Genomic DNA, 26,310 nt, shown 5'->3' with positions numbered 1-26,310 from the left:
ATACAGCGTGAACAAGCATCTGTGACTGGTGTGTTGAAGCCAATGTAAGATATTCCTAAAAAATGTTCTTTTAACTTTGTCACAGTCCTCGGCTTCACTATTATACATCTTCATCAACTTGACAATGTTTAACTCGGAAGGCAAGTACTGTCTGGTACTCTTGCTCCGGCAGTAATGAGATTCAACACACTTAAGATTTTCTATGAACTCTTTGACTTTTTCCTTCTTCCTTGCATGTTTTTCAACATTCCTAACACCACCCCTTTTTTCAGAAGGCATTTCTCCTGTAAGAATGTAGTTCTTTGCAATTCTGTTCACTCTGAACCTACTTACACCTAAAATTTTCAGGAAAGTTTTGCCACAGACTTGAAGTTTAAAGTTGTCAGTATTTGAAACTTTGACAAAGTAGCTGATGACAATGTTATCATTATTTCGTTTTTTAGTTGTGGAGACCCTTTTTAGTTTAGATACTAGTATGCATTTCAGAATGAATGAATCCTGATCAACTTTGTTTGAAGTTCTATAGAATGATTGATGGAACTCACGAATATCTTTCATCTTCAGTTTCTTGCAGCAAAATGTTTTGCCATCGTGGTTGCACTGTGGATATTCAGGAAGGGCTGATGCACTATGCCTGGAACAGAAATAAGAAGAGAAACTATGTAAAACATTGTCTTATTACATATTTTCCAAACTTCCTATTCAATGAATAATGATTCACTTGCCTACAAATGAGACATAATAGTAATGGATTTCATTTATGTAGTTATTAATACTATATTACCAAGGTCAGGTAGCCTAGGCAAGATTTGATTCTGAAGAGTAGGACTGAGCTATAGGATGTCAATGTTGAGAATTTCCATAAGAGTGCTATGTAAGGGTGAAGTTCCATAAGCCAAGAACATTGTTTCAGCACTGATATCAATGTCTATATTGATATCAGTGCAATCATCGATATAACCTAACCTAGAATATCAATATCAATATAACTTGGACAATATCTAAAACAATGTTCTTGGCATATGGAATTCTAGCCAAGGAATACACATTACAATTTCTAAAACAATATATTATTCAAAAAGCCTTATTAAAAATATTCATTGTAAAATGAATTGGGCTTTCTATCATGACCTATAAAAATCAGTTCAGAGACATAACCTAGAATAAAAAGATGAATTCACTCACCTTTCTTTCTTCTTTTTGGATTTAGTCCATTCTTCTGGATTTGAGCTTTTTCTTCGAGCCTTCCTAGCAGGAACTTGTATAATTTTTAATTCATTACTCATTTTCACATGAAATTACTGAAGAAAAGTAAATACGGTTTTCAGATTGTAGTTTGTAGCCTTCAATTTCTCAAAAGTACCTACTTTGAACAATCACACAGCTGCTGTCATGGCAGCCAAAGCCGGTACCACGTGATCTGATAATATCAGATTCTATAATACAACAAAAAAGATAGCACTATCTCTCTCTTGCTTTGCAATGTTGTCTATTTGCCAGAATATTTTATATTTACTTTTGACAGTGACTGTACAAAACTGAACAAACCATATTCTCAGCCACCATTTTTTTTTCTTCGTTCTATCAAAATACTTGAGTACACAAGTCGTATAATTGATTTGAAATGTATTTTTGAAACAATGAAATAATTTTTAAACATTATCTTATGAGAAACACAAATTAAAATACATGAAATGACATTTTAAAAGTTGATAACTAACCATCCTAGACTTCATCCATGCTTAAGTTGCCTACCCGTATAGGTTAGACCTACTTGTACCGGTATAAATAATATTGAAAAGTTATTTCAGAATTAATCCATTGAAATCACTTATTTTTAAATAGGATTTCTATTTTTCTATTATTTTTGAAGGAAATTGGAATAGAATACCCACCAAATAACTCAATTTCTGTTTTTTTTTTTTTAAATTCAGATTGGTGTATCACAGCTTTTTAAATTAGCCGCCATTTCAGGTTTGTATAAAAATAAAAATCTGATCTCAGTCATGAAAGCAAATTTTTGAATCAAATTATGAAAAAATATATTTTCTTGATCAAGTTGACATTAAATTGATTATTTTATCAAGGGAATGATAATAATTATTAGATTAATTCAATGGGATGAATTGAGTAATGCTGTGTACAGTCAGTGGCAAAATGGAGAGACTTTCAACGTATTTCTACTCAGTGGCACAGAGAAGAGGAGAATGTTCTCCCATTGATATACAGAATGTCCCAGATAAGGTGTAAACCCCGGCTACCATAGGTTCTACATGCAATTTGCAACAAAAAATGTTCAGTAAAATTTTCTCTGATACGACCTTTGTTTTCGATATATATTGATTTTTCGATATTTTCCCGTTCTTATAATATGTAGTTATCTATTATCTTATATTAAATATAGGAGTATAGAGTATAGTTAGGTACCTATACTTAAGTTGCAAAACGAATGGAAACAGTTTCACGAAATATTGTGATAACAGTTAATTTATTATTATTTGCCATCTAATAAAATATATGGTAATATTAGCGATCTATAATAAATGTTTTATTTTCCATATTCTAAATACATGGTAATAGGAAAATATTGTAAAAATGAGATTCATTTTCTAATAGAATGGATCAATATCTGTAGTGAGGTAGGTTCACTAAATTAGATGTTTGGTCGAGTAAAAAATAATGTTCAATGAACAAATCATTGTATCATATGGTAATGGAAATGACGAAAAGTTGAAAAAAAATTATATTGAAATCCATCAAGTATGTCAAAAGATATAACGCACTGAAAGTCGATGTTTTCCCATATAAGTCTGTCTGGGCGCCTGACTTCTTGCCCGATATTCAATGGCGACGAGAAATGAAGGAGGCATCATGCTTCCAAACGCTTGAAGGTATAGCTTAGTCATCTAACTATATATATATCAATGGCTTTTTGAATGCCGAGGCCTTAGACTAGTTATAGATTAGACACGGCCCATTGTATATTCATACTGAAAGTCGATGAAGCCAACATCTAACTGCCAAATCCTCCCACCTTGACGTCACAAAAGTTTGTTGTGTAGGTGTTTGTGGTGTTTAACTTACATTGTTGTTATTCAATGCAATGTTGTTAGCTTGGTTGTGACGTCAAGGTGGGCGGATTTGGCAGTTAGATGTTGGCTTCAAAGGCTAGGCTTCCCAACGTGTCTATTCTATAAATGGTCTAAGGCCGAGGCATACGTGGAACGCGTCCACAAGGAAGTACAGTGAATGTCGAGGCATGTGTACATACGATTGTTCGCGCAAATCTGTACGGACGTGTGTACAAGGCTTAATTCCAATGAATTAGGTTAATGAATGACAAATCAAATTGTGATCCAATAACTAATTGTGAATTGTAGGATTTTTGTAATTTTGTAGGATTATGTGGATTATCAAATATTTAAATAGAAACATGCATGGAATATATAATTTGTATCATGATTAACAAATTTAGAACTGCATAATTTAAGTGAAAAAAGCTTCTCTAAAGGGTTCCTACAAGAAAGTATAGCTCAAATATTATTTTACTGTGACTATCAAATCATCTTGTGTTTGCAGGGCCGTCGCGTCGTTTGTAGCGCCCAGAGGCGAGAACAACCGCGGCGCCCCCCCCCCACAACTATAACTATCCCTACGTTTTTAAATGTCTACCACCACGCTGTCTGCTACAGCTTACATACTATGTTCATGTTTGAATGTAAGGGTGAGACGTGATTTGGTGAATGGAATGAACGTTTTTCACCAATTACCAAACCCATTTTACTGCTATACTAGCAAATAATTTTTGTATGCTATTATATGTTATTTATTTTTACAATAAATGAATTTATCAGGTTAGTGAGGAATTTGAGTACTTTTTGTACAGATTCTTAAGCATAGTTGACTCAGTTTTTCTGTTCAAACGGTTAAATTTGCCAAGTTTACCTTCATAACAGTTCTATGGACTTGAAGAAAAATTTATTGTTTTCAATTTAGTTACCAGTTGTTTTATAATGATCTTATTATTTATAATTGTACTTGTTGTTGTGAGAGAATTTTGTTTTTGTGAAGACATTATTAACTTACAATAAATGATTTTGATTTAATTTTACTTACGAAATAACTGGGGCAGGACAGCAACGATCTTCAGGACAGCGAGTTCCGGTGAATTTCCAGCGAATTTATGGGAATCTCCAGTGAAATATTTATTAATTTTTTATTCCATTTTGTCCAGCTTGATGGTATAACGGATCACTCACTCACCACTTGTTATCATATTTACTATCACAATGTACAAAGTAAAACAAACTAATTATTATTTATACACAGTCAGCAGTTTTGATATTTCCTTCTAGGATTGTTAAATTGTCTCGCCTTTTCAGTAGGTACTGTACATTAAAACTCAAAACTTCAAACGCTAAAATATGTTCTTCTGGATTTGTTATAAGCAAATGTTTTTAAAATCTCTTCAAAGTCGAGTTCCTTTGCAATTTCATTCTCAATTGAAAGTATCGTGAGTGAATTAAGCCTTTCTTGTGCCATTGTAGAGCGCAAATAAGTTTTTATAAGTTTGAGTTTGCTAAAACTACGTTCGGCACTAGCCACTGTTACGGGAATTGTTAGTAAAATTCTTAATGCAACCCACAAGTTTGTGAACATGTCTTTGCTGTTGGACTTTTTAATCAAATTCAATACTTCTTTGGGTGTCACATTTTTCTTATCATTCAAAATGGATCCAACGTGTTGAAGTTCATGGTACAGTTCATTGGCATTAATATCAGATACACCATTTTCACTGTCATATAAGTTATTTTCAAGATCAACACATTTTTGTTTCAATGCCTCTTTTTGTGGCAATTGTGCAATGTTGCTCAAAAATCCCCAAATTTTTTCATGACTCTTCAAAGCAATTGATCTCTTTTCAAGTGAATTCGAAACATTATCCACCAAGGTCAGAAATACATCCCTCTTGAAGGTTTCTTCTGGTGACGTATGGACTTCTTCAGAAGACTCATATGAAAAAACGTGTTTGTGTTTTCGTAACCTTTTCTGAGGAAAGATAGGTTCAATCCCAAGTTTAGCAGCTTCTTCTTTTGCGGAGATCACAGCATCTACAAATCCTGTTTCTCTAAATCTTCCCAAGAATTCTAAACATTTTTTGAACCCCTTCGAGCAGTCACTCAAGTCCATTTCTTTCCCTTGTAGTTTTTTACTTATTAAATTCACTTCAAAAAGGATATCGTTCCATAACATTAGAGTTACAATAAATGAAAAATCTTCCATTTGGTTCACCAAAGATTGAGCTTCAGAAGCTGTTTGAGGGTCATTTGTCTCATCTCCAAGTTCAATCAGTGCATCTCGAACTTCCACATACTGGTATTTAACAGCCTGTACTGCATTGATCCTGGCTTCTCACCATGTCTCGCACACCTGTTTTAGAGTAAGTTATTTAGTGTGATCACTTATCACGCATCACCGTTTTGTTGAACTTGTAAAGATTGTGAAGAGGCGTTGGAGTATTCCAAACAAGGAAGTTGATTTCACAGAAGACTTAGCACCGTCAGCAATAACTAAGTTTAAACTATGGCACCCACATGGAACAAATACTGCTAACGGTAAACACTTTGGATGACGATCCACGAAATGCCATGTTGTGCTCAGCTAAATACAAAGTAATTTCAACTAACCTTCGCAAGACCTCTTCTGAACGCTGTGCCTCCGTTTGAATTTGCTTTAAAATGTTCTGGTTGATGGAGTTGTTGCCTTTAATTCTTTTTTCTGCCTCGAACCACAAAGTCATACTTTTAAAATGGTCTTGTGACAATTCATGGGATTTTAAACGGTCTGCTAAGTTTTTCCAGTCTTTAAACCCCGTAGTTTGGCCGAAAGAGGATTTTGATGAGGAATGAAACAGCCTACAACAAAAACAATAGACTGAATCAAATTTTTCTGAGTAAACCAACCATCGTCTTAATGTTTTTTCTCCACCTTCCGAAAATCGGAATTGGAACTGATTCGAAAAGTGCCTATTGTCACTATTTTTTGGGTAATTTTTGTCCTCTTTAGAATACCTTGTCGGTCCTTTTAAAATGAGCTCATCACGCTGACTACTTGAAACAAACCACACAACAATATCACTGGCAGCTTGTGCCAACGAAACAGGTGAAGTGCTGTGCAGTAAAATATACGGGCACTTCACCTGTTTCTTGGGCACGAGCCGCCAGTGAACAATATAGATCTCTTGTCCTCTTTTGTTACTGCCTATGTCACACTTGCTGGTTATAAGTAGCTTTCTCGGTTGTAGCTACAGTAGTAGAATAGCCTTCAACTCGAAAAATATAAATATAGTAAAAAACTGAATAATAAAGCATACAACATGAAATTACTTAAAACACTTGTTGAATGATAGAACGGTAGAATTAATTATAAATTAATTGATTATTCTTTCTACCGTAATCAAAAACTCAAATCAATACAGTATCACAAATCACAACTCACTTTTCACTCAATACGCGGAAAGCCCGGAAACATTGTCATACATTCAGTACCACGACTCTAAAGAAACTGACTGAAATCTCGAATGAAATAATGAATTGAATGAGCCATTACAGTATTTACTCTATTTGGTTATATACAGTACATAATATTATGCTCATGCCACGCGTAATCTGGGGTGAAATGGATCGGGTGGGGTGAAGTGGATCACATGTGTTCCACTCTCATTTCTGTCGTCTGTTATGTCATAGATAGCTTGATATGTAAAAACAAAAAATGTTCATTATTCATAGTGATATAGCCTATTTGAATTCTAAAAAAAAATCGTGAAAAAAAATTCTTGTGGTTCAAAAAAAAAATTATTTGAAGACATTAATATTATCAGAAAACAAAAGAGGTAAAAACAAACAGCTGGTGATGCAAATCGGTAAGATTTTTAATCTCTTTGTAACCTGCAATCGACTCTGAATAGATCTCGATAGTTTCCCCCTATCGATAGATCGATACTTGATTATCAAAATGAATAGAGTCGATCTAAAGCTAAAAGCGTCACCCGCTGGGGTGTAGTGGATCAGTTTCCCGATATCGAATATTGCTCGTGTCAAGTCGATATTGTATTCTAGAATTCGTCAACATCAACATAACCTATTAGAGTCAGTGTCAGTATCAGCCCTGGCTTCACGACGGCCCTGACTTCACCCCAGATTACGGTATATAGCCTACTCTGGAATTCGATGGGAACATAATTCCCTTACTTTGTTTACACAAAGATAGAGATAGAAAGATTAGAAGCTATATTGAATCATTTTCAGAATCTTTGTTTGAACAGTCTCGGTCTGGACACCGGATGTCTTGATCTCGATTCGCAGACAATTTTGGCTTTGTCAATAATTATTGTATGATAACGATCAATTTCACTATTCTTCTTTCTTCCGTCATTTTGCATAATTCCTTGTTAGTCAATGAACAGAAACAATATTGAATGAAACTTGTATGCCAAAATGAGATATTATTTAGGAAAAGATTGGAGATCATTCACCATCACAAGTTGTTCAAATTCAAAATTGTGAAAAACATTTTTACAAAGCTGAAGCGCCCCCCAGGCCGCGGCGCCCCCTGTGCCGCGGCGCCCCTCAGGCCGCAGCGCCCCCCAGGCCGTGGCGCCCAAGGCGACCGCCTCGGTCGCCTCGCCCACGCGTCGGCCGTGTGTGTTTGTTTCATGTTATCAATCAGAGTTGTTAATTAAAATTGTAATCTTCAATATGATATTATACGTTTTAGATAGCTAGGCTATCTATAGAGAGATTTATTCAAACTTTGAACTAGTATTCCCTTAAAGGTAAATCTTGAAGCTAATCTTTTGGAGAATCTTGTTTTGTCATGTGTATGAGCAGAGTTAGTTTAAAATGGGCAGCAATTTAGTATTTGATTCAATTTATGGCTAATTTCCTTAAAGAAGACTGTCAATTTTGTGAGACAGTGTTAAGTGCTTTGATTAGGTCATCAAAACTTCTGGAAGTATTGTAGAAATTTTCTTTTTTTGAGATTCAGAATAGATATTGGAAACCAACAAAGAATCACCTAATGTCAAGAATCTCAAAGTTAAAGCCAATCGTTCTTGTGGGGTTATTGATTCCCTCATGATGATATCATTATTGTTTAGATAACTGAATTATTTAGAATATATCTGAATTGTTTAGATAGTTGAATTAGATTCAGTATATTAACAAGATAATTTTTTTGACAACCTAATAAAGTTTGAACTGTCAATCTTATGTCATGTAGCAATTTATTTCCTTACTTCAACCTACAATCGTTCAACCCACCAACATCGTTTGTCAAGTTTTACTTTTGATTTTATTATATAAGTCATTGAAATAAAATGATACTGCTGCAATTTGTGATAACTATCTTCAATGATGGAATGACGCCATTGTTGTCATATGGAAAATCTACATCTACCATGTCTTCGTGTCGTCTGCAAATCAGATAAACGGTGTACACACGTACGTTTGCCTCGGGTGAGCATACGTGTATGGGCTTGCATTCGCACGTGTGGACACTGTTCGCTGAGGCATGTGGGCGAACCGGAACCCTGTCGGTATTTTGGCGTGCTCAAAGGCGCCTCGGGCGAGCATTGAATGTACGTGTGGACGCGTTTTTGCCATACGGGTGAGGCAAAACGTAAACATTGAAGGCGTCATAACCTAATTCCAATGAATTAGGTTAATGAATGACAAATCAAATATTGTGATCCAATAACTAATTGTAAATTGTAGGATTTTTGTGATTTTGTAGGATATGTGGATTATCAAATATTCAAATAGAAATATGCATGGAGTATATAATTTTTATCATGATTAACAACTTAGAACTGCATAATTTAAGTGAAAATAGCTTCTCTACAGGGTTCCTACAAAAAGTATAGCTCACATATTATCTTACTGTGGCTATCAAATCATGTTGTGTTTGTTTTATGTTATCAATCAGAGTTGGTAATTGAAATTGTAATCTTCAATATGATATTATATGTTTTAGATAGCTGGGCTATCCATAGAGAGATTTATTCAAACTTTGAACTAGTACTCCTTAAAGGTAAATCTTGAAGCTGATTTCTTGGAGAATCTTGTTTTGTCATGTGTATGAGCAGAGTTAGTTTTAAATGGGCAGCAATTCAGTATTTGATTCAATTTGTGGCTAATTTCGTTAAAGGAGACTGTCAATTTTGTAGGACAGTGTTAAGTACTTTGATTAGTTCATCAAAACTTCTGGAATTATTGTAGAAATTTCCTTTTTTGAGATTCAGAATAGATATTGGAGACCAACAAATGAATCGCCTAATGCCAAGAATCTCAAAGTTAGGGCCAATCGTTCTTGTGAAGTTATTGCTTCCCTCATGATGGTATCATTTGTTTGGATAACTAGTTGAATTAGTTTCAGTATAATTATAAACAAAATAATGTTTTGACATCCTAATAAAGTTTGAATTGACAATCTCATATCTTATGTCATGTAGCAATTTATTTCCTTACTTAAACCTACAATCGTTTAACCCACCAACATCGTTTGTTGAGTTTTATTTTCGATTTTATTATACAAGTCATATAAATAAATGATACAGCTGCATTTTGTAATAATTTATTATCTTCAATGATGGAATGACGCCATTGTTGTCATGTTGTGGAAAATTTACATCTATCATGTCTTCGTGTCGTCTGCAAATCAGATAGCTTTTTGAATGCCGAGGCATACGTGGAACGCGTCCACAAGGACGTACAGTGAATGCCGAGGCAGGTGTGCATACGGTTGTTCGCGCGAATCTGTACGGCTTAAAGCCTTGTACACACGTCCGTACAGATTCGCGCGAACAACCGTATGCACACCTGCCTCGGCATTAGCTTTTTGAATGCCGAGGCATACGTGGATCTTCGACCATTAATAGAATAGACACGGCTTGAGTGTAGTCACTGAAGCAAACATGAATTGGGTCTGTGACGTCACATGAGAGAGACTTCGAACTACACGCCATAATCAGCCTATGCTAAATGAGCACTTTCATAGCTTCTGAATCAGAATTTGAACTGATTTATTATTCTATTTGAAAAATCAATATTGGAAGTTGATTTATCCATTATTTATTCATATAATTACATACGTAATGCCTATGTTTATAATGCCTAGTAAACGTATTTAAACAGATTATGTTGTATTGAGATTTATTTCAGGGCTTTATCAAGCCGATAATAACTTGCTTCTTCGCGAGAATCTATGAACAAGTATGAATAGACTTATTGAAAATTCAGGAATTATTTAATGTTATGCACACAATCAATAACATAATCTTGAGCCTGTTCAAAAGAATAATATTGACATTGAGTTTGAATTCTCGACCTAGACACAACAGATTTTCTTATCACACATAGAAACACAATAAAATTATGATGGTAAAAAACTGAAATACAAGGATTAGGGATTGGATGATTTGAATGAACATATCAATATTGAAATTACATTACATTACATGAAACTACATTATATTATATCAATATAATATAATAATCATGATATAAATTCTTTGTAGAAAATATATCGGCAGTAACAATAATTTATTGCATTCTATGATTAATAGAGTAGTAGTTTACAGATATGTTAACAGAAGAATAGATGGAGAGCATGAAAAATTATTTATCAAAATTAAGTAGGTATAAATAGTTTTTTCAAAAATAAAACTCTACATATTATATTACAAAAAGTACATTCTTCATGAAGATTTATATGAGTAGATGAAGAGCTTAAAAAACTAGACTACTTGTATAAATTAGGTACATAATATTAATAATACTCATCTATATAATAAGTGATAGAGGGAGCTCTTAATTCTACAACTTTGTTCATACAACTTTCGTGAATTATTAAGCGCATTAATAGAGGCAGTGATCTTTGCTATCTACTATTATGAATAATTTGAAAAAAAATAAAACTCTACATATTATATTACAAAAAGTACATTCTTCATGAAGATTTAGATGTGTAGATGAAGAGCTTAAAAAACTAGACTACTTGTATAAATTAGGTACATAATATTAATAATACTCATCTATATGATAAGTGATAGAGGGAGCTATTAATTTAAGATTAAGATTAATTAAGAACACCATTTTTTAAAGAAATCACCATCTGGTAATTGATTACAATACAAAAATATGATAGCGTGCCTATACCGTACAAGAATATCCAGCCATTTTGCTCCTTCATGTGACGTCATACGGCTGTTTATGTTTGCTTCTGCTCAATGTATTGTGGAGGTATTGGGAAGCCGTGTCTATTATATTAATGGTCGAAGACGTGGATCGCGTCCACAAGGACGTACAGTGAATGTTGAGGCATATGTACATACGATTGTTCGCGCGAATCTGTACGGACGTGTGTACAAGGCTTAATTCATCAATGCTTATGGTCTATTTTTAATCCTTTAGAACTATCATAACGTGGAGTAAAAATATCCTGAGAATATTATTTCTTAGTGAGCACCTAGGGACTATGAGGAAGCTATATTCCAATCACTGCAATCCATATGGTAGCCTACAGTAGTTTTCCAAAAATCGTTATCAGTGAGAAGTCAGTGGTATTTGAGTTTTATAAGTATATAAATAATAACATTGGTATTATCAGTTTTGTCCAAATACTTATTTTCAACTAGAGCCATTGATAATAACTTCATCATTTGTAAATAATGATGAGAAAATGCATAAATTGGAATGACATAATTTGAATTATGGTCAATCCAAGATGGCTACAGTGAGGTCCACGTTATAATGACAGTACTTGATCAACTTTGGTTTTGCTATCCTTGTCTAACATTCGACACAGCCGGTGGTACTATCCTTTTCTAGGTCCACAACGATGCCAATTATGTTTTTGACAGTGTAAAAATATAATTAATTAATGCAGAGAATCGGCATTGCTATTCTCCTATCTTTATCTACTGCCATTATAACATGAACCTCACTGCGGCACGGGAAAAAAGTAGCGTCAGAGTGTACCAATGGGATAGCCTATTGTTTCGTCTCCACGATCCTCCTTGGTTTTTCTCCTATCTTTCTTCACTGCCATTATAACGTGGACCTCACTATAGACTTCCTTGCGTGTCTATTCTATAACTGGTCTAAGGTTCGATAACTGCTGCAGTGTTACTGGGAAGGGGAACAGAAGTTGGCTGAAGATTCGACTTATGCAGTCTCTGGTGGTTAAAATATGAACTACGTCAGGGGTTCCCAATCCTTGTTTACAATAATTGCCAAGATAGATCAAATTCTCAAATCAAATCAAATTCTTTATTATTCCAAAATGCACAGTTACAAGAAATATGACACTTGAAAATTGGTTACTGGAATACCTCTACAAGACTATACGTCTGTGTGTAGGGGTGAGTTCTCGGTAGCCAATTATTATCAATATAATGAAAGGAATATGAAACACAAGTCTGGAACAACACAAGTCAGATTGATTGTAGAGAACAGAACAGCGACATATGAAACTATAAATTAAAGAAAAAAATGGGACTTGAAAGTAGTGAATGAAACTGATTTTAAACACATAAAATGTGATTTTTGAATGCGAGACTCTACTTTTAGAAAGAGAAAAACCTTCTTGTATGTGGTAATGTATCTAATATTCTTGAAAGGAAGGAGGTGAAAAGTTGCAGGATACTGATTAGACAAATGTTGTCAATGTCATCTGCATAATTTACTGTACAAATCAAAACAAAATCCATAGCCTATAAACGTGATCATTCATTATGTTTTATAACAATAAAAAACCTGCTTTACACCCAGTTTACATGCTCTCTGAAGGAATTAAAATAAGCTTCTTTCGTTCAGTGGGGTAAGTTATTAGTGTATAGTTTCATGAATCAAGTTCGATTTCATTTGAGATAGCCCACTATAAACATTATCTCTCTATAGAATTCCAATTGCCTGCTAAAGAGAAAGTGACAAGTTCATATATGTTTCATGAGAATTCAAATGAAATATTATAAATAATTCAATCCTAACTATAGTATATTGCCTATCAAGAAGACAGTAATTCTATTACCTGATCTTGACCTACTGCTATGAAATGTTGCTGGTAGTTTATTTTGCCCATGGTTTTCATTATACACTGCTTTAATACAGTATATCATCATTACAGTATAATTCATTGAAAGCTACATGTGGATCAATAAATAAATATGAAAAACATTAAAACAGGATAACCTGTTTTAGGTTAGGATGTCTGAAACAATGTATGGTAATACATGATAGAAAATTGTTCCAAACATAGAAAATCGTGTAATTCCATTTATAACCCTTCTTAAAAACTCTTGGTAATATTGTTATGTCAATCAAATCAAATTCTTTTATTGCTGTAACATTTTTTCAAAATGCATAACAAAGTCAAAACATATATTAAATAGATAAGTTAATACAGTCATAAGATCACAGATTATGTATCACATATTATCTAATAGTTCATTTTTATTGTATGGACATTTTTCAACAAGGAAAGCTTTTATTCTATTCTTGAAACATTCAGTCTGTAGACATTTGAAATTATCAGGTAAATTATTAAACAGTCTGATGCCATACTCAATAAAACCATTTAGTGTGTATGAATAATTACATTGATTCACTCTAAGAGCAGACGCATTCCTAGTAAAATGATTATGTACAGTATTATTCAAAGGAATAGATGCCAAATTCTTCTTTATATACATTAAACACTCAAAAGCATAGATAGCAGAGACAGTTAATATTTTCATTTGTTGGAATAGAGGTTTACAATGTGTTTGACCATGGACATGAGCAATCACTCTTATTGCATGCTTCTGCAAAACAAACAGTCTCTTAACGTTAGTGTCATTCCCCCAGGCAACAATACCATAAGACAAATGGCTATGAACATACACATAAAAAACAGTAATTAGTACAACTGGGTTAACAAAGAATTTCAAACGGTTCAATAAAAATAAACCTTTAGATACTCTCTTAAATAATAAATTTACATGAGTCTCCCACTTAAGATTATTCTGTAATATGATGCCCAAAAATGTTGTATTGTCACTACTAGAAGTGAAGCCAAAATCCAACATTTGGGTTTTGTCCTTGTTAAGACAGAGTGAATTTGCAGCAGACCAGTCTTCAACAATCAAATTAACACAATTTTGAGAGTAATTTAACAAATTATTACATTTGATCTGAATAGTCAAGTCATCAGCAAACATGAATAACTTAACAAAATCATTGCTTATGGCAACTGGAAGATCATTAATATAAATGATAAAAAGAAGTGGCCCCAGTGTAGAACCTTGAGGGACACCAAATCTCACTTCAGAAAATTCTGAGAAGCAGTTGTTATAAAAGACTGCCTGAAATCTATCATTCAAGTAAGAGGAAATCAGATCAACTGCATTATTATCAAAGCCATAAAACCTCAGTTTCTGCAATAAGATATCATGCCTTATAGTATCAAACGCCTTAGACATATCAAAGAAACTGCCCTTAACCCTATTCCTCTCATCAATAGAATGTCTTTGATGAATCAATGAATCAATAAGTATCTAAGTAATAAAATTAAAAAAATTATTCAATCCTTTCAATATAAATCCTAAAGATATCCACTTCACCCAGGAAATCAATGAATTATGATTTATTAAATACAGTATCTTAATATTCTTTATTGCAACTAATATCACTTAATCTCCTTAGAACTTTAAGGTATTCTTCATTTTCTTCCCAGTCAAATAATTTATAAAATAAGTGCATTGCAAGTGAGGTATTTTTACACTCAAATAATAGCCGCTCATCCTATGTTTTCCCTTGACGAGTACACATCTTCTCCACAAGCGCGCTGTCGGCGTTTCTCCTGTTCCTATTAGTTTGGGTTATTATCTCTCATTATCCTAATAAATTTATGAACGAGCATTTAAATTTATTTTTCAAGGAAATTTCTAGCTTGAGCAATCTTATTATGAAAAAACTGATAAATAATAAACTTTTCGGTCTATCAAGTAACAGACCTGCTAATCACTACAATCAGCTGTTGTGAAATTGACTGGCTGCTTGGCCAAAGTATACATACAGTATGGAAACTTGGCTATTACTCTGACGGAAAAATCCGCCATCTTGTTAGGAAGCGCCGCATTGTATGATGGTATCACAGAATAGGTACAGAATGGAAACTTGTAATCAATTGCCTATCTAACCAATGCTTTTTACATGACCCCAATACTAAACACGTCACGTGACCTTGGGAAGTTCCAATCCTAGTCTTCTGATTGACTCGTAGCAGTGAACGAGATCAATTGATCCGGATCATTGAAGTGATCCGAACCTACCATCAATACTATTACAATGCGGTGCTTCCTAACAAGATGGCGGATTTTAGCTTCAGCGTACTAGCCAAGTTTCTGTACTGTATGTATACTGTGATGGTATAGTGAGGTCCACGTTATAATGACAGTATTTGATCGACTTTGGTGTTGCTATCATTGACTATTATTCGACAAAGCAGGTATTACCATCCTTTTCTTGCTCCACAACGATGCCAAATCTGTTTTTGACAATGTAGAAAGATAATTTATCAAGGCAGAGAATCGGCAACGCTGTTCTCCCCTCTCAATCCACTGTCATTATAACGTGAATCTCACTATAGGTTCGGATCACTTTAATGATCCGGATCAATTGATCTCATTCGCTGCCACGAGCCAATCAGAAGACCAGGATTGGAACTTCCCGAGGTCACGTGACGTGTCTAGTATTTGCGTCATGTAAAAAGCATTGGTTGGATAGGCGTTTGATTACAAGTTTCCATTCTGTATCTATTCTGTGGCCAAGCCGATTCTGTATCTATTCTGTGGCCAAGCCAAAAACCTATCTAACATTTATGCTTTTTACATGACCCCAATACTAAACACGTCACGTGACCTTGGGAAGTTCCAATCCTGGTCTTCTGATTGGCTCGTGGCAGTGAATGAGATCAATTGATCCGGATCATTAAAGTGATCCGAACCTACCATCAATACTATTACAATGCGGCGCTTCCTAACAAGATGGCGGATTTTGGCGTCAGGGTATAGCCAAGTTTCCGTACTGTATGTATACTGTTGCTTGGCTGCTTGCTGATTTTTGTGTTTGTGGTTGACTTGAGTAACTTGAGTTGAATTGTTGAAGGTCCGCATTTCGCAATGTAACAATAATTTACTATTTAAAACATCTGTTACCTAAAATTTTGTGAGTAAAAACTTTGATTTATTAATTCCCATAATAATATATCATTATAGTAATATATCATTGATGCTGTCATGTGTCATTTCAAATAAATCTAGTTTTTCACGGTATGTCACACATTGAATTTCGGCTTGTGCGGTTTGACAGGATGGTTGTTTGATAGTGTGATTGCTTATCAAAATTATAGCCTGCCCACAACTTCCATGAAAATACTCCAATTAAATAGGTCAATAATCCTAGTCATATACTATTCCTGAAATGTATTAATCTCGATAATCGTTTTTGTCTGGCACATTTCCTTTTAGAGTATTAGTATGCATTACTTAAGTTAGCCTATGTGATTGTTTCAGGAGGGTTCAATATTGCAACCGATACTGTAGCTGATATGGTAGGGTTTCGAAATTTATATAGGAATAATTAATTGACAAAGTAATTATTTTTACACTATTGTTTCCTATTAAAATCGTTTTATAAAACTTCCACTTCTCAATTTATAATCAAATGCAAATATTAGCTATCTTTTAAAGAAACACTTTTCTTGTTCACTACTTGTAGGCTATGACTATTTGAATTTTCAATGCTTTATCATTCACTGTTGATATACATAAATGAAAGCTTATAATCCGGTCATCAAAAGATGAACACCCAAAAAGTTGAAAAACTATTCTTTCAGAAGTAGTAACACTGTAAAAGGCTGATATCTTGATAACTACCTATTGGAGTTATAAATAGACCTATATATTACTGTATTAAAAAACTCTGCTGGTCAAAACTTGTAGTAAATTTATTGAGCTTTTTCTCTGTATTAGTTACTTAGGGCCATATAACTTATAATGCACTATACATTTAAACGTTAAACAAGTGGTTGGTATGGTTGCATATATCCATTTTTGATATGTTTTATGCCAGATTTAAACAAATAGCGGATTTATCTCCGTTTCAACTAAGATGGTGCATATGAGCCTCAGAGTTATTTCACACCACCGTGACGTAGCTTGAAATATGTCTTTTGAAAAACTTAGCCGACGTATTTCCTATTGTTGATCAATCTACCGGCGTAGTATAGCCGGTTTCAAATTGTCAGATTAAATATTAACAATATCGGGGCACCGAGCTTCGCTCGTTATTTTTATTTATTGATAAACAAAACACAATTGTTTAAAATGATCGTGTTTATATTTTACAGCTGGCTATACGTCAGCTTATGAATTTCGGGGATGAGATATTTTGATTTTCCACAGACACACTTTTTATTATCCACAGACGACGAAAGTCTCAGCTGTTTTTCCAAGGATGAATTATCCTTTTAATGTCATTCAGCGAGTTTTCCCAGGGATGAGACCTAGTGCAATCGAATTTTCATATCATGTTCATATCTATGTTCCAAATTTAGTGAAAATCGTACCGTTAGAGCCGTTTTCGAGATCCGTTGGTCATAAATATCCAAATATAAAAATATAAACAGATATACAGAAATTGTTCGCTTAATATAATATGATTATAGTCTGTATAAATTAACTTGAGTCTTGGTCCTCCATCCGAAAAAACAGTGTTGCCAAATTGTATTAAATTGCAAATTTTTAAATTTAACCAAAGAATATTGTACGTAAAGAAAATTTTATTTTCTTGAAGAAATATTGGAAACATTGCAAAAATATGTATCTCTTTTCAATATCACATCCCTCAGAATTATATGGCATGTCGTAATAAGTGAACATTTTATATCAAAATAATGGGGAGAATGTCTTCTATCTATTTGGTGTCTGAATATTTTTTTTCGACCTATAGTTATTTTTCAATTAATGATTATGTTCGTCAATGTGAAAACATTTCGATCAGAAAACATAAAGTTTTCGACATGCTGGAAACATTTTTGTTTCAAAAGATATAAGTGGGGGGTGAAAGCGAGAAAGTTTCTCAGAAATAATTATTTTTCTAATATTCAAAAGTAGTAGGAAGAACGTATTTCATCTCTAAGGATTTTTATTGTTAGGGGAGCGGCTACATGGTGTGCAAAGTGTGTGCTGACTGTGTGTGCTGTGTGCAAACTGTGTGCAAAGGCATACTACAGTGTAAACGAATTTATGGGTAATAATTTGAATTTTTATTGAGAGCATGAGCACTGGATCACTGCCATCTGAACTGTTACAGTTTTTTTTCATGTGTTTGTACGTGTTTTGATTTTTTGACGCCATCGTTCCCACAATAATTGTGGGTAATGGATGAAGCTGCTCGAAATGTCTTTACACTGTCAAACATAATCATTAATTGAAAAATAACTATTGGTTGGATAAAAATTATCCAGACACCAATAGAAAGAAGAAACTCCCCCCCGTTATTTTGGTATAAAATTTTCACTTATCACGACATCCCATAATTCTGAGAGAAGTGATATTCTAATGATAAACACATTTCAACAATGTTTTCAATTTCGTCAAACAAATTAAATTTCCTTTCAATCCTACAACGCTGAAACTTTTTCAGCACTACTGGAATAGAATTGATTAGGATAGAATAGGCCCTATCTTTATTTGCATGAATAGACGAATGTCACAGTTTCACATAATATGCTATAGGGCAGTCAACATAACAATATTATGCAATACTACACAATAAAAACAGGGTTCTAACAACACAACAACAAACAGCCACAGTATAGACCAGTCAAATCGTCATTTTTTAGGAAACAGCCCCGAAAGTATTTCTCTTGCTGTTTTTATATGTATTTTGGAGCTCTAAATTCGAATCTGAAAGTTTCTGACTCGCCACAGGGAGGCTCAACCCCTAAAACCCCCAAATTTTGGGACTTTTTTCAATTTTTCCAATTTATTTCTAAAACCTCGAGTTGTTTTGGAAAGAAGCATTCTCTACAAAATTGATGATAATAGAATTTCCAATAAATTGAGTGGTCGCACAGGATTCTACGATTTCTGCTACACATTTTCAAAAAAATGGGGTATTATTATTAAGTTTTTTTTTAATTCGGAAGTCTCACTACTTCCAATCTTTACAACTTAATATCGGGGGACCGAAGTATGCTCGGGAGTTAATAGGCATAGGTATGGAAAATTTAAAAGGGAAAAATCATAGAATTATCCTCAAAAATTTAGTATTTGCTTGAGAATTACCGGTATGTACTGTCCAATAACAACTGTCATATACAGATTGAATCTGAAATGATGGCCCCTGAAGTTTGAAGGTGAGAGGTGAAAGAATGTTGGAGTAGGTAATCCGCAATTGCGAATGGATAGAAAATGGAGGAATAGATTATGAAAATGAATATAATGAGCGAATACGATGGATAGAGGAATAGATGATTAAGACAAATGTAATTGGGTTTCTTCTTCTTCTTCATCCTTTTCTTCTTCTTTATCTTCTTCTTCATACTTTTCTTCTTCGTCCTCTTCTTCTTCTTCTTCTTCTTCTTCTTCTTCTTCTTCTTCTTCTTCTTCTTCTTCTTCTCCTTCTCTTCCATCTCCTCCTTCTTGGGGGGGGGGGGGGTTAGATCTACTTAGTGATTTCTACTTAGTGTTATTGGAATAATGTTGGTTTTTAAGTTTTTTCAGGTTTCAAAAATGTTATTATGATTACTTGTATCATTCTACAAATAATAATAGAAATATTATTAGTTCTGTTGTAGTAAATTTTCATATGAGTTGATCGATAATTTTGCAGTGCAATGATGAAGAGTTGGACAAGCTGGAGTCTACTCATGTTTATGGTGATAAGTTCGGCCACTAGTCAGTTAGATTACTACATAGAATCGCAATGGAGAATGATGTGTCCGAAACTCCTGCCACAGACGTTAGTTGGATATGTTCCTCGAGGAAACACCACTGCAGGAATATTCAAGAAGAACGAGAGAATCACCAACTTAGAGATGTGTGTCAAGGTGTGCTGCACTCATCCATCATGTAATGTCGTCTTTATGTATAAAGATATCTGTTTCCAGGTAAAACAATAATTTTTGAAATATTTAATATAACTTAGTTAATTCCAAATTCTCTTTAATCTGATACTTTACCTGTCCAGCTTGTTCATTTATCAGTTCTCCAACACTTCATTTATTCAACTTTCTTATCATAATATTTTATGGCATGGTGGAATCCAATCTTCTCCAGATCACTAGTAGTCTAGAGTAGAGTAAAGGCCACTTTGAACTGCATTTTTATTGATACTTGAGTGTAAGATGGCTACTTTTGTCGATGGTTATACAAATCCAACGAGCTACAATATAGTAAACTATAGAGTGGCTGAGTGGCCGCTATTCCTGTTACGAATTGAACATGGGCAGCCATGACAGAGAGAGGCAAGAAGCGGCGGAAAATTTGAATGGCCCTATTGATATAATGGAAACTTGCATAAAAGACAAGGTGCAAATCAGTTATATTTAATAAATAATACATTGAATTTTTATTGAGCATTTTAAATACAGTTGTTATGCTTCCATAAAATTAATTGTTTGAATTGCTTTACTTGAAGCCTTGGTGAAATTAATGTAGCCCAAGTTACAGTGTTAATACTGCTTAGCCGTACAAGTGCTCTACTAAGTTGAAATGCCATACCGTAACTGCAAAATTATGATTTTAGAAATTTGATTATTTTTTATGCTATTTTGAGTAGGGAATTCGAAAAAACTAGTTTATGAAGACGTTTCTTTGATACCAGCTCACAGTACTTATCTACATTATCTCTAAGTTCAAAACAAGAAGGCAAAGTATGATAGTCAAAAAAATAACAAACTAAGGTCGGTATTAGATGGTAATATTTCTGTCATATGCAGATCATATGAAATAAGTTGTAGGAAATCATATTTTCATCTTTTTTCATGTTACAGTCTAATACTATTACTATCTAATACCGGCCTAACATGATCATAATATATTATATTAAGCTGATGTCTATATAGTCAAGTTTATATAGCTGATGTCATTCCAGTCAAGTTTGCTTAACTATGAGTTATTAGTTCTCTCCTCATAAAACAGCAAATTTTTGTGGTGTAATGTACTACATAAGAATATATTTCATTCAACTTTTAATCAAATTTAGTTTACACAGCTTACATAATTCTTTTCAGAATTAAATACTCTACAATTTTTATTGCGAAAAATTATTTTTTTACTGGTCATTAAACAAAGTTATTGGGCATCAAACGTAAAAGTCTGTGTTTTTCTACTTAGATTTTTTGCATATTTCAACTTTTTTCTCAAAAACTACTCACACTACAGCTTCCAGACTAGTTTTATTCAATTTTCAAGATATTTTTCCATATGAATCCAGCATAAGTTTTTCAAAAACTAGCCCTCAAACAATTCAGCATCGGTGTATTTCACCAGAGGAACTGAATTCCGGGCGAAAACTTTCACCCAGTATAGCTCGCTAATGAAGCGTTTATGGATATATGTTTATAAGCATTTTTTTTCTTATTTTTACCTCTACTATCACGTATTAAATTATTTTACCATAATTAAGAATCACCCTGTATAATACTGTGATGAAATGCCGGCCGGTGTAGCCGATGCGACTATGGTAGAATTTAAAGAACTTCGGACTTGAGGGATATGCGGAGCACAGAAAAGTAGGGATACAGCGGCTGCGATGTTGCCGTGGTAGAGGGGTCAGTGTTCTATAGTTTTTAGTGAGTGTTCGGTAACACCTCAAGATACGCATACCTTGTTTCCTCTCTGAAAGCACTGAATCAATTGAGCCTGATTGTCAACTTGGCAAACGCGCTTCTTTCTATGACTATATCACTCTGATTGGCTGAACTGCTTTTGCATCTCCCTCCATCTCTCTGCTTCCAAGTCGGGGGTCGTTCTAATTCTACTGAAACGCGTTGCACTTTTCAGTCTACTAGCGCTACCTGGTCGTGGATTAAATCCCGGTGTAAGCATTGACGTTTAAACATATCATAATATCACCCATACACAAGCTGAAAGCATCATTCTCATGTAGGCATTATTCTCGATAAAAAGTAATAACCTTGGCAAACGACAATGTAGAAAACATCACAGTATTTGTCTTAGAAAGAATATAATTAACTTATCATTATTAACTTATTGAATTTCCAGATAAAATCTGATGTAATGAATAAAAATATAGATTAATTGACTTTTTTTATTTTCATAATGTTTTCAGTAAAGTTAGGGCAATCCTAATCAAGTTTTTAATTTTTCATTTCCTCTCTTGAGAAGAGAGAGATTTCCTTTCTCTATTAAATGTTTTATTATGTTCCTTGATGATTGTGTGATTTAGAGTAGGTTACTGATTCATATAACTTTTGATTCATCACAAGAATAGTTGAAAAAATGAAGGAAAATCCTAATCATTTTAGGACATTATCAATATCTGATCGAGTACACCACTCCAATGGCATCCAGATATATTTTCCCGGTCTCTGATTTGATGTAATCTTTAACTAATTTTATGTTATTCATTCTTCGCAGATTGAATGCAACTCTGATGAATTATGTGAACCAATATATCGAAAGGAGCTGAAATTTTCTGAAAACGTGCGCATGGTTCTAGTACGACCTGTATCTCAAGATAGCCGAGATTGGCGAGATTTATTCGATCTTCCAGACTCCGATTTTCAAAAGTGAGTTTATTGAATGCAGTCCAGTATACCGTACATTAGCAAGTGCAACTTTGCGTAGTGTTCACTAGATGATTTCTCAATAACTATCAGTGCTCAGTTGAAAGGAAAAAAATCTAACCAGTACCGTACTTTACCGAAAAATTATTCTGAGTTTTTCCAATCATGTGAACACGAAATTCAATTTTCAAAGTAAAATCAACATATCAAGTAATCAATGGAAACATATTTATTGATTTATAAAGTTTGTAGCAAAATTAACCAAATAACGTTTAAATGCAGATACAATTCTTATCAACATTGAAGAGGGATTTTTAACTATTATATGCTTTTAGTAGATTCAAATGAATAGATTTGGGAACACATTTAATAGTTTACAGGATTGATTAATCCGGCACTTGTGCTGCTAGGCATCTATATTTGCAAAATTAAAACCACCATCAATTGAATGTTATAACATCTTCTTCATATCTTCTTAATTGATATTATTCTTTTTATTTATATTCATATCAAATCAGATTAATTTATTTGCCATAAGTCTTGAAAGAGTATAGTAAAATTTTTATAACCTTTTTGTGCTGCAGAGAAATTTGTCAAGAACATACAGACTCCTGAAGTAGACTAGTCTGGGGGTTTGAAATTGTCTGAGAATAGCACATACAAAACAGAAAGCAGCATACCATTTGAATGCTTTTTTCAATTTCATAATTTATTTACTGTTGAACTTTTCCTCACTTTATATTTGAATGCATTTCAATGTTTTGGTGTATGTTTCATAATGCGGGCTGAAGCACGTGTTCCTATAAATATTCATGATTGTGAGTTTACGGAGTCAGCACGTACTAACATTATTGATCATAATTTCGTCTGTTCCGTTCAATGCAAATTTTATTCAAGCAACTATCAAATTTGAACTGATAGTAATGGACAGCTGTTAATACTTGACTTTTCTTATCATGGTTGTCAATAAGATCAAATATTCACGTTTTAACCTACAAGACAAGCAGTCAAATGTACCCGATAAATTTATTTACTATATACAAATTTTACCTGTTATCAACTCTTTTATTTAATAATCAACTCTTGTATAATACAATTTATGTCTCATATGTTCCGCACAATAAGTAAGTTTGCACAATCCAATCAATTTTATCCCGTAATTTAGAGCATTTTTCTTTCACCTTCAGGTATCATGGTTTTTTCTAGAAGCAGAAAATTTTCAATAAGGCAGTGTGTTATTGTATTCATTTAAAAACTAAGCTCCAAATATCTTTATTTCAAAGCTTAAATAGCTTTGTTCAGCTTTTATAAATATAGCTTATAATGTAGTCTATCAAATTTACGTCACATTAAAAGCTTAATTTTATCCACTTCAATAATATTTCACAATAAGAGAGAACTACTGTGAAGTAAGCTCTGTGAAACTGTTAAATCTTGAATAGCCACAAGCATTCTGGTAGCCAAAATTAATTTAAATGGACACATTTTGGTTTCAAATATAATATTTTTTTTCAATAAATGCATAATACGTTAATTTTCTAAATAATAATACAAATTGATTAAACTTATTAGTTGGCCACTCACAATTAATTAATTATTACTGATTCTGGTTGATATTTGTCTAAATAAGCATATAAATTATTGTATGGTACATATTATTAGGTACTACAGTACTAAGACTGCAAATCAACTCTTGTATGTTGAAAATATTTCAATTCATATAAAATTTTATTAAAATTTTTCAAAAAGTGTACATCAACAAGCAGTTTGTAATGGAAAGTGAAATTGAAGTGTACTATTTATTGTTGTAATATCAACCTACCGTACTTTTGATAATTTTTAATTGAATGATACTTATTTATAATAGTATATACTTGCCGGTTACTCTGTTGTTTCTATAATAATCTAAGACTAAGATTGAGAGAAATTAGAATTTTTCAGGTTGGTAGCCTTTAAAGTATTGCAATGTTTTCTTTATGCTACAAAATAATTTATTAAACTAGTGGGTTTTCCTTATTTTAGTGATGGAAAAGGTGAGTTGGATATGGCTGAAAGTATGAGATACGTTTCTAGTCAATGTTCGCAAGTCGGTTGTCCAGAGAATGAGATTTGTTCGATTCAAAGTGCCGGCCATGGAATGTGCATTTGCAAACAAGATTATGTACGCTCTTTGTCATCTGGAAACTGCATCTTAGCCACTGGTGAGTGCTTATCTGAACTATATTTTTGACATTTTAGGAAACTGGAGGATGATAAATTTAATAGTAGTAGATATAGTAATGTTATGTTTATGCTTATTCAACAAAACGACTTTGTTACAACAAAACGTCATTGTTACAACCATTTATCTGTCGAAAAATTGAAAACCCGTTCCGGTTCATCGGTTGCAACCTAAATACCTCTATTATCCATTACCCACTCTAGTGGGATCGATTGCTTTATACATGAAGCACGAAAAGTGACACTAAAATCAAACGACAGATTGTGGGGTCCAAAACTGAAGAGTAAAGATCCAAGTTTCAATGTCGTAACTCAGGCATATCGTAGGCCCAATCTGCTAATCTGCTTTGCTTCAAGCCATCATTCAAGACCTCCTGAACACTTTAATAAGCTTTGCCCTTCAAATGCACTCAGATCCAACTGTTCACCTGTGCAGGCAGCTTGTTGAAGTAGCGTAGCGCTGAACTCCTGTAGCATACCTACTATCTCGTAGCATATCTACGAAATTGATAATAATGTAAATTTGTGTGAAAATCTAAATTAATTTTTATTGAATAAATGGTTATGGAAATTTCAAGTCTTGAACTCAATTAGAGAAGAAGCTCATCAACGTGAGTTCTTTAGATGTCGCATTCTTGCTCAAATGATGAAGTTTGGTTTTTTGTTCCTGTTCTAAATCAGGATGTAATCATTCTAAAACACGATTCAATTTTGTCTCTCGAGGTGTAGATTATATAAGGAAATTATTGAGTGACTTGTTTCACATTTAAAATTCATTTTCATCTCACATTTTTTTGGAAGCAAAATCTGAAGTGTGTTGACTTGAAAGTTATGAAATGATTATAATGATGATTCACAATGTGTAAAATAATTAAATCATTCATATTTCTAAACAATACCAGTATAAAAAATAACAAACAAACTAGCCTATAAGCTACATTTATTGAACATTTTCGTTTTTCTTCATAGGAAATATAACCAGTGCTCCAGAAATTCTCCAGTCTCTGTCATCGCCAGATCATTCAGAACTAGATCCAGGAATCACTAAGGTAATTATTTATTTATTCATTTCATTTTTTACAACGAAAGGCACAACAGGCTTCTGCTAAAATCTGTTACTTTTCTAATTTAGAATTTGTTATTGTCATATCACACACGTCTGTGTATATTATTAGTATATCAGCTCTGAAAGTAATAATCCAGTAAAGGTATCCCACCAAGAACTGCGCTTCG

General features: G+C 33.5%; 1 protein-coding gene across 4 annotated transcripts in view; it reads left to right on the top strand.

The window, feature by feature from the left end:
- Positions 1-16,163: 16,163 nt before the first annotated feature.
- Positions 16,164-26,310, top strand: part of LOC111049079 (dyslexia-associated protein KIAA0319) — a 51,639-nt gene continuing 41,492 nt past the window's right edge. Inside the window, exons 1-5 of one of the 4 annotated variants that reach the window (XM_039434248.1) lie at positions 16,164-16,265; positions 19,938-20,214; positions 22,709-22,860; positions 24,880-25,058; positions 26,047-26,126. In XM_039434248.1, coding sequence (XP_039290182.1) covers positions 19,942-20,214; positions 22,709-22,860; positions 24,880-25,058; positions 26,047-26,126 — 684 coding nt within the window. In that variant the 5' untranslated portion in view covers positions 16,164-16,265; positions 19,938-19,941. Of the gene's footprint in view, positions 16,266-16,632; positions 16,651-16,673; positions 16,692-19,937; positions 20,215-22,708; positions 22,861-23,066; positions 23,982-24,879; positions 25,059-26,046; positions 26,127-26,310 lie in introns of those variants that run through there. The other 3 variants (XM_039434240.1, XM_039434234.1, XM_039434254.1) reach the window with 3 other exon arrangements.

The sequence above is a fragment of the Nilaparvata lugens genome, chromosome 1 (assembly GCF_014356525.2).
Source record: "Nilaparvata lugens isolate BPH chromosome 1, ASM1435652v1, whole genome shotgun sequence".
Classification (NCBI taxonomy): Eukaryota; Metazoa; Arthropoda; class Insecta; order Hemiptera; family Delphacidae; genus Nilaparvata; species Nilaparvata lugens.
Note: the sequence above shows the minus strand (reverse complement) of the source record. Positions and strands in the feature narration are given on the sequence as shown.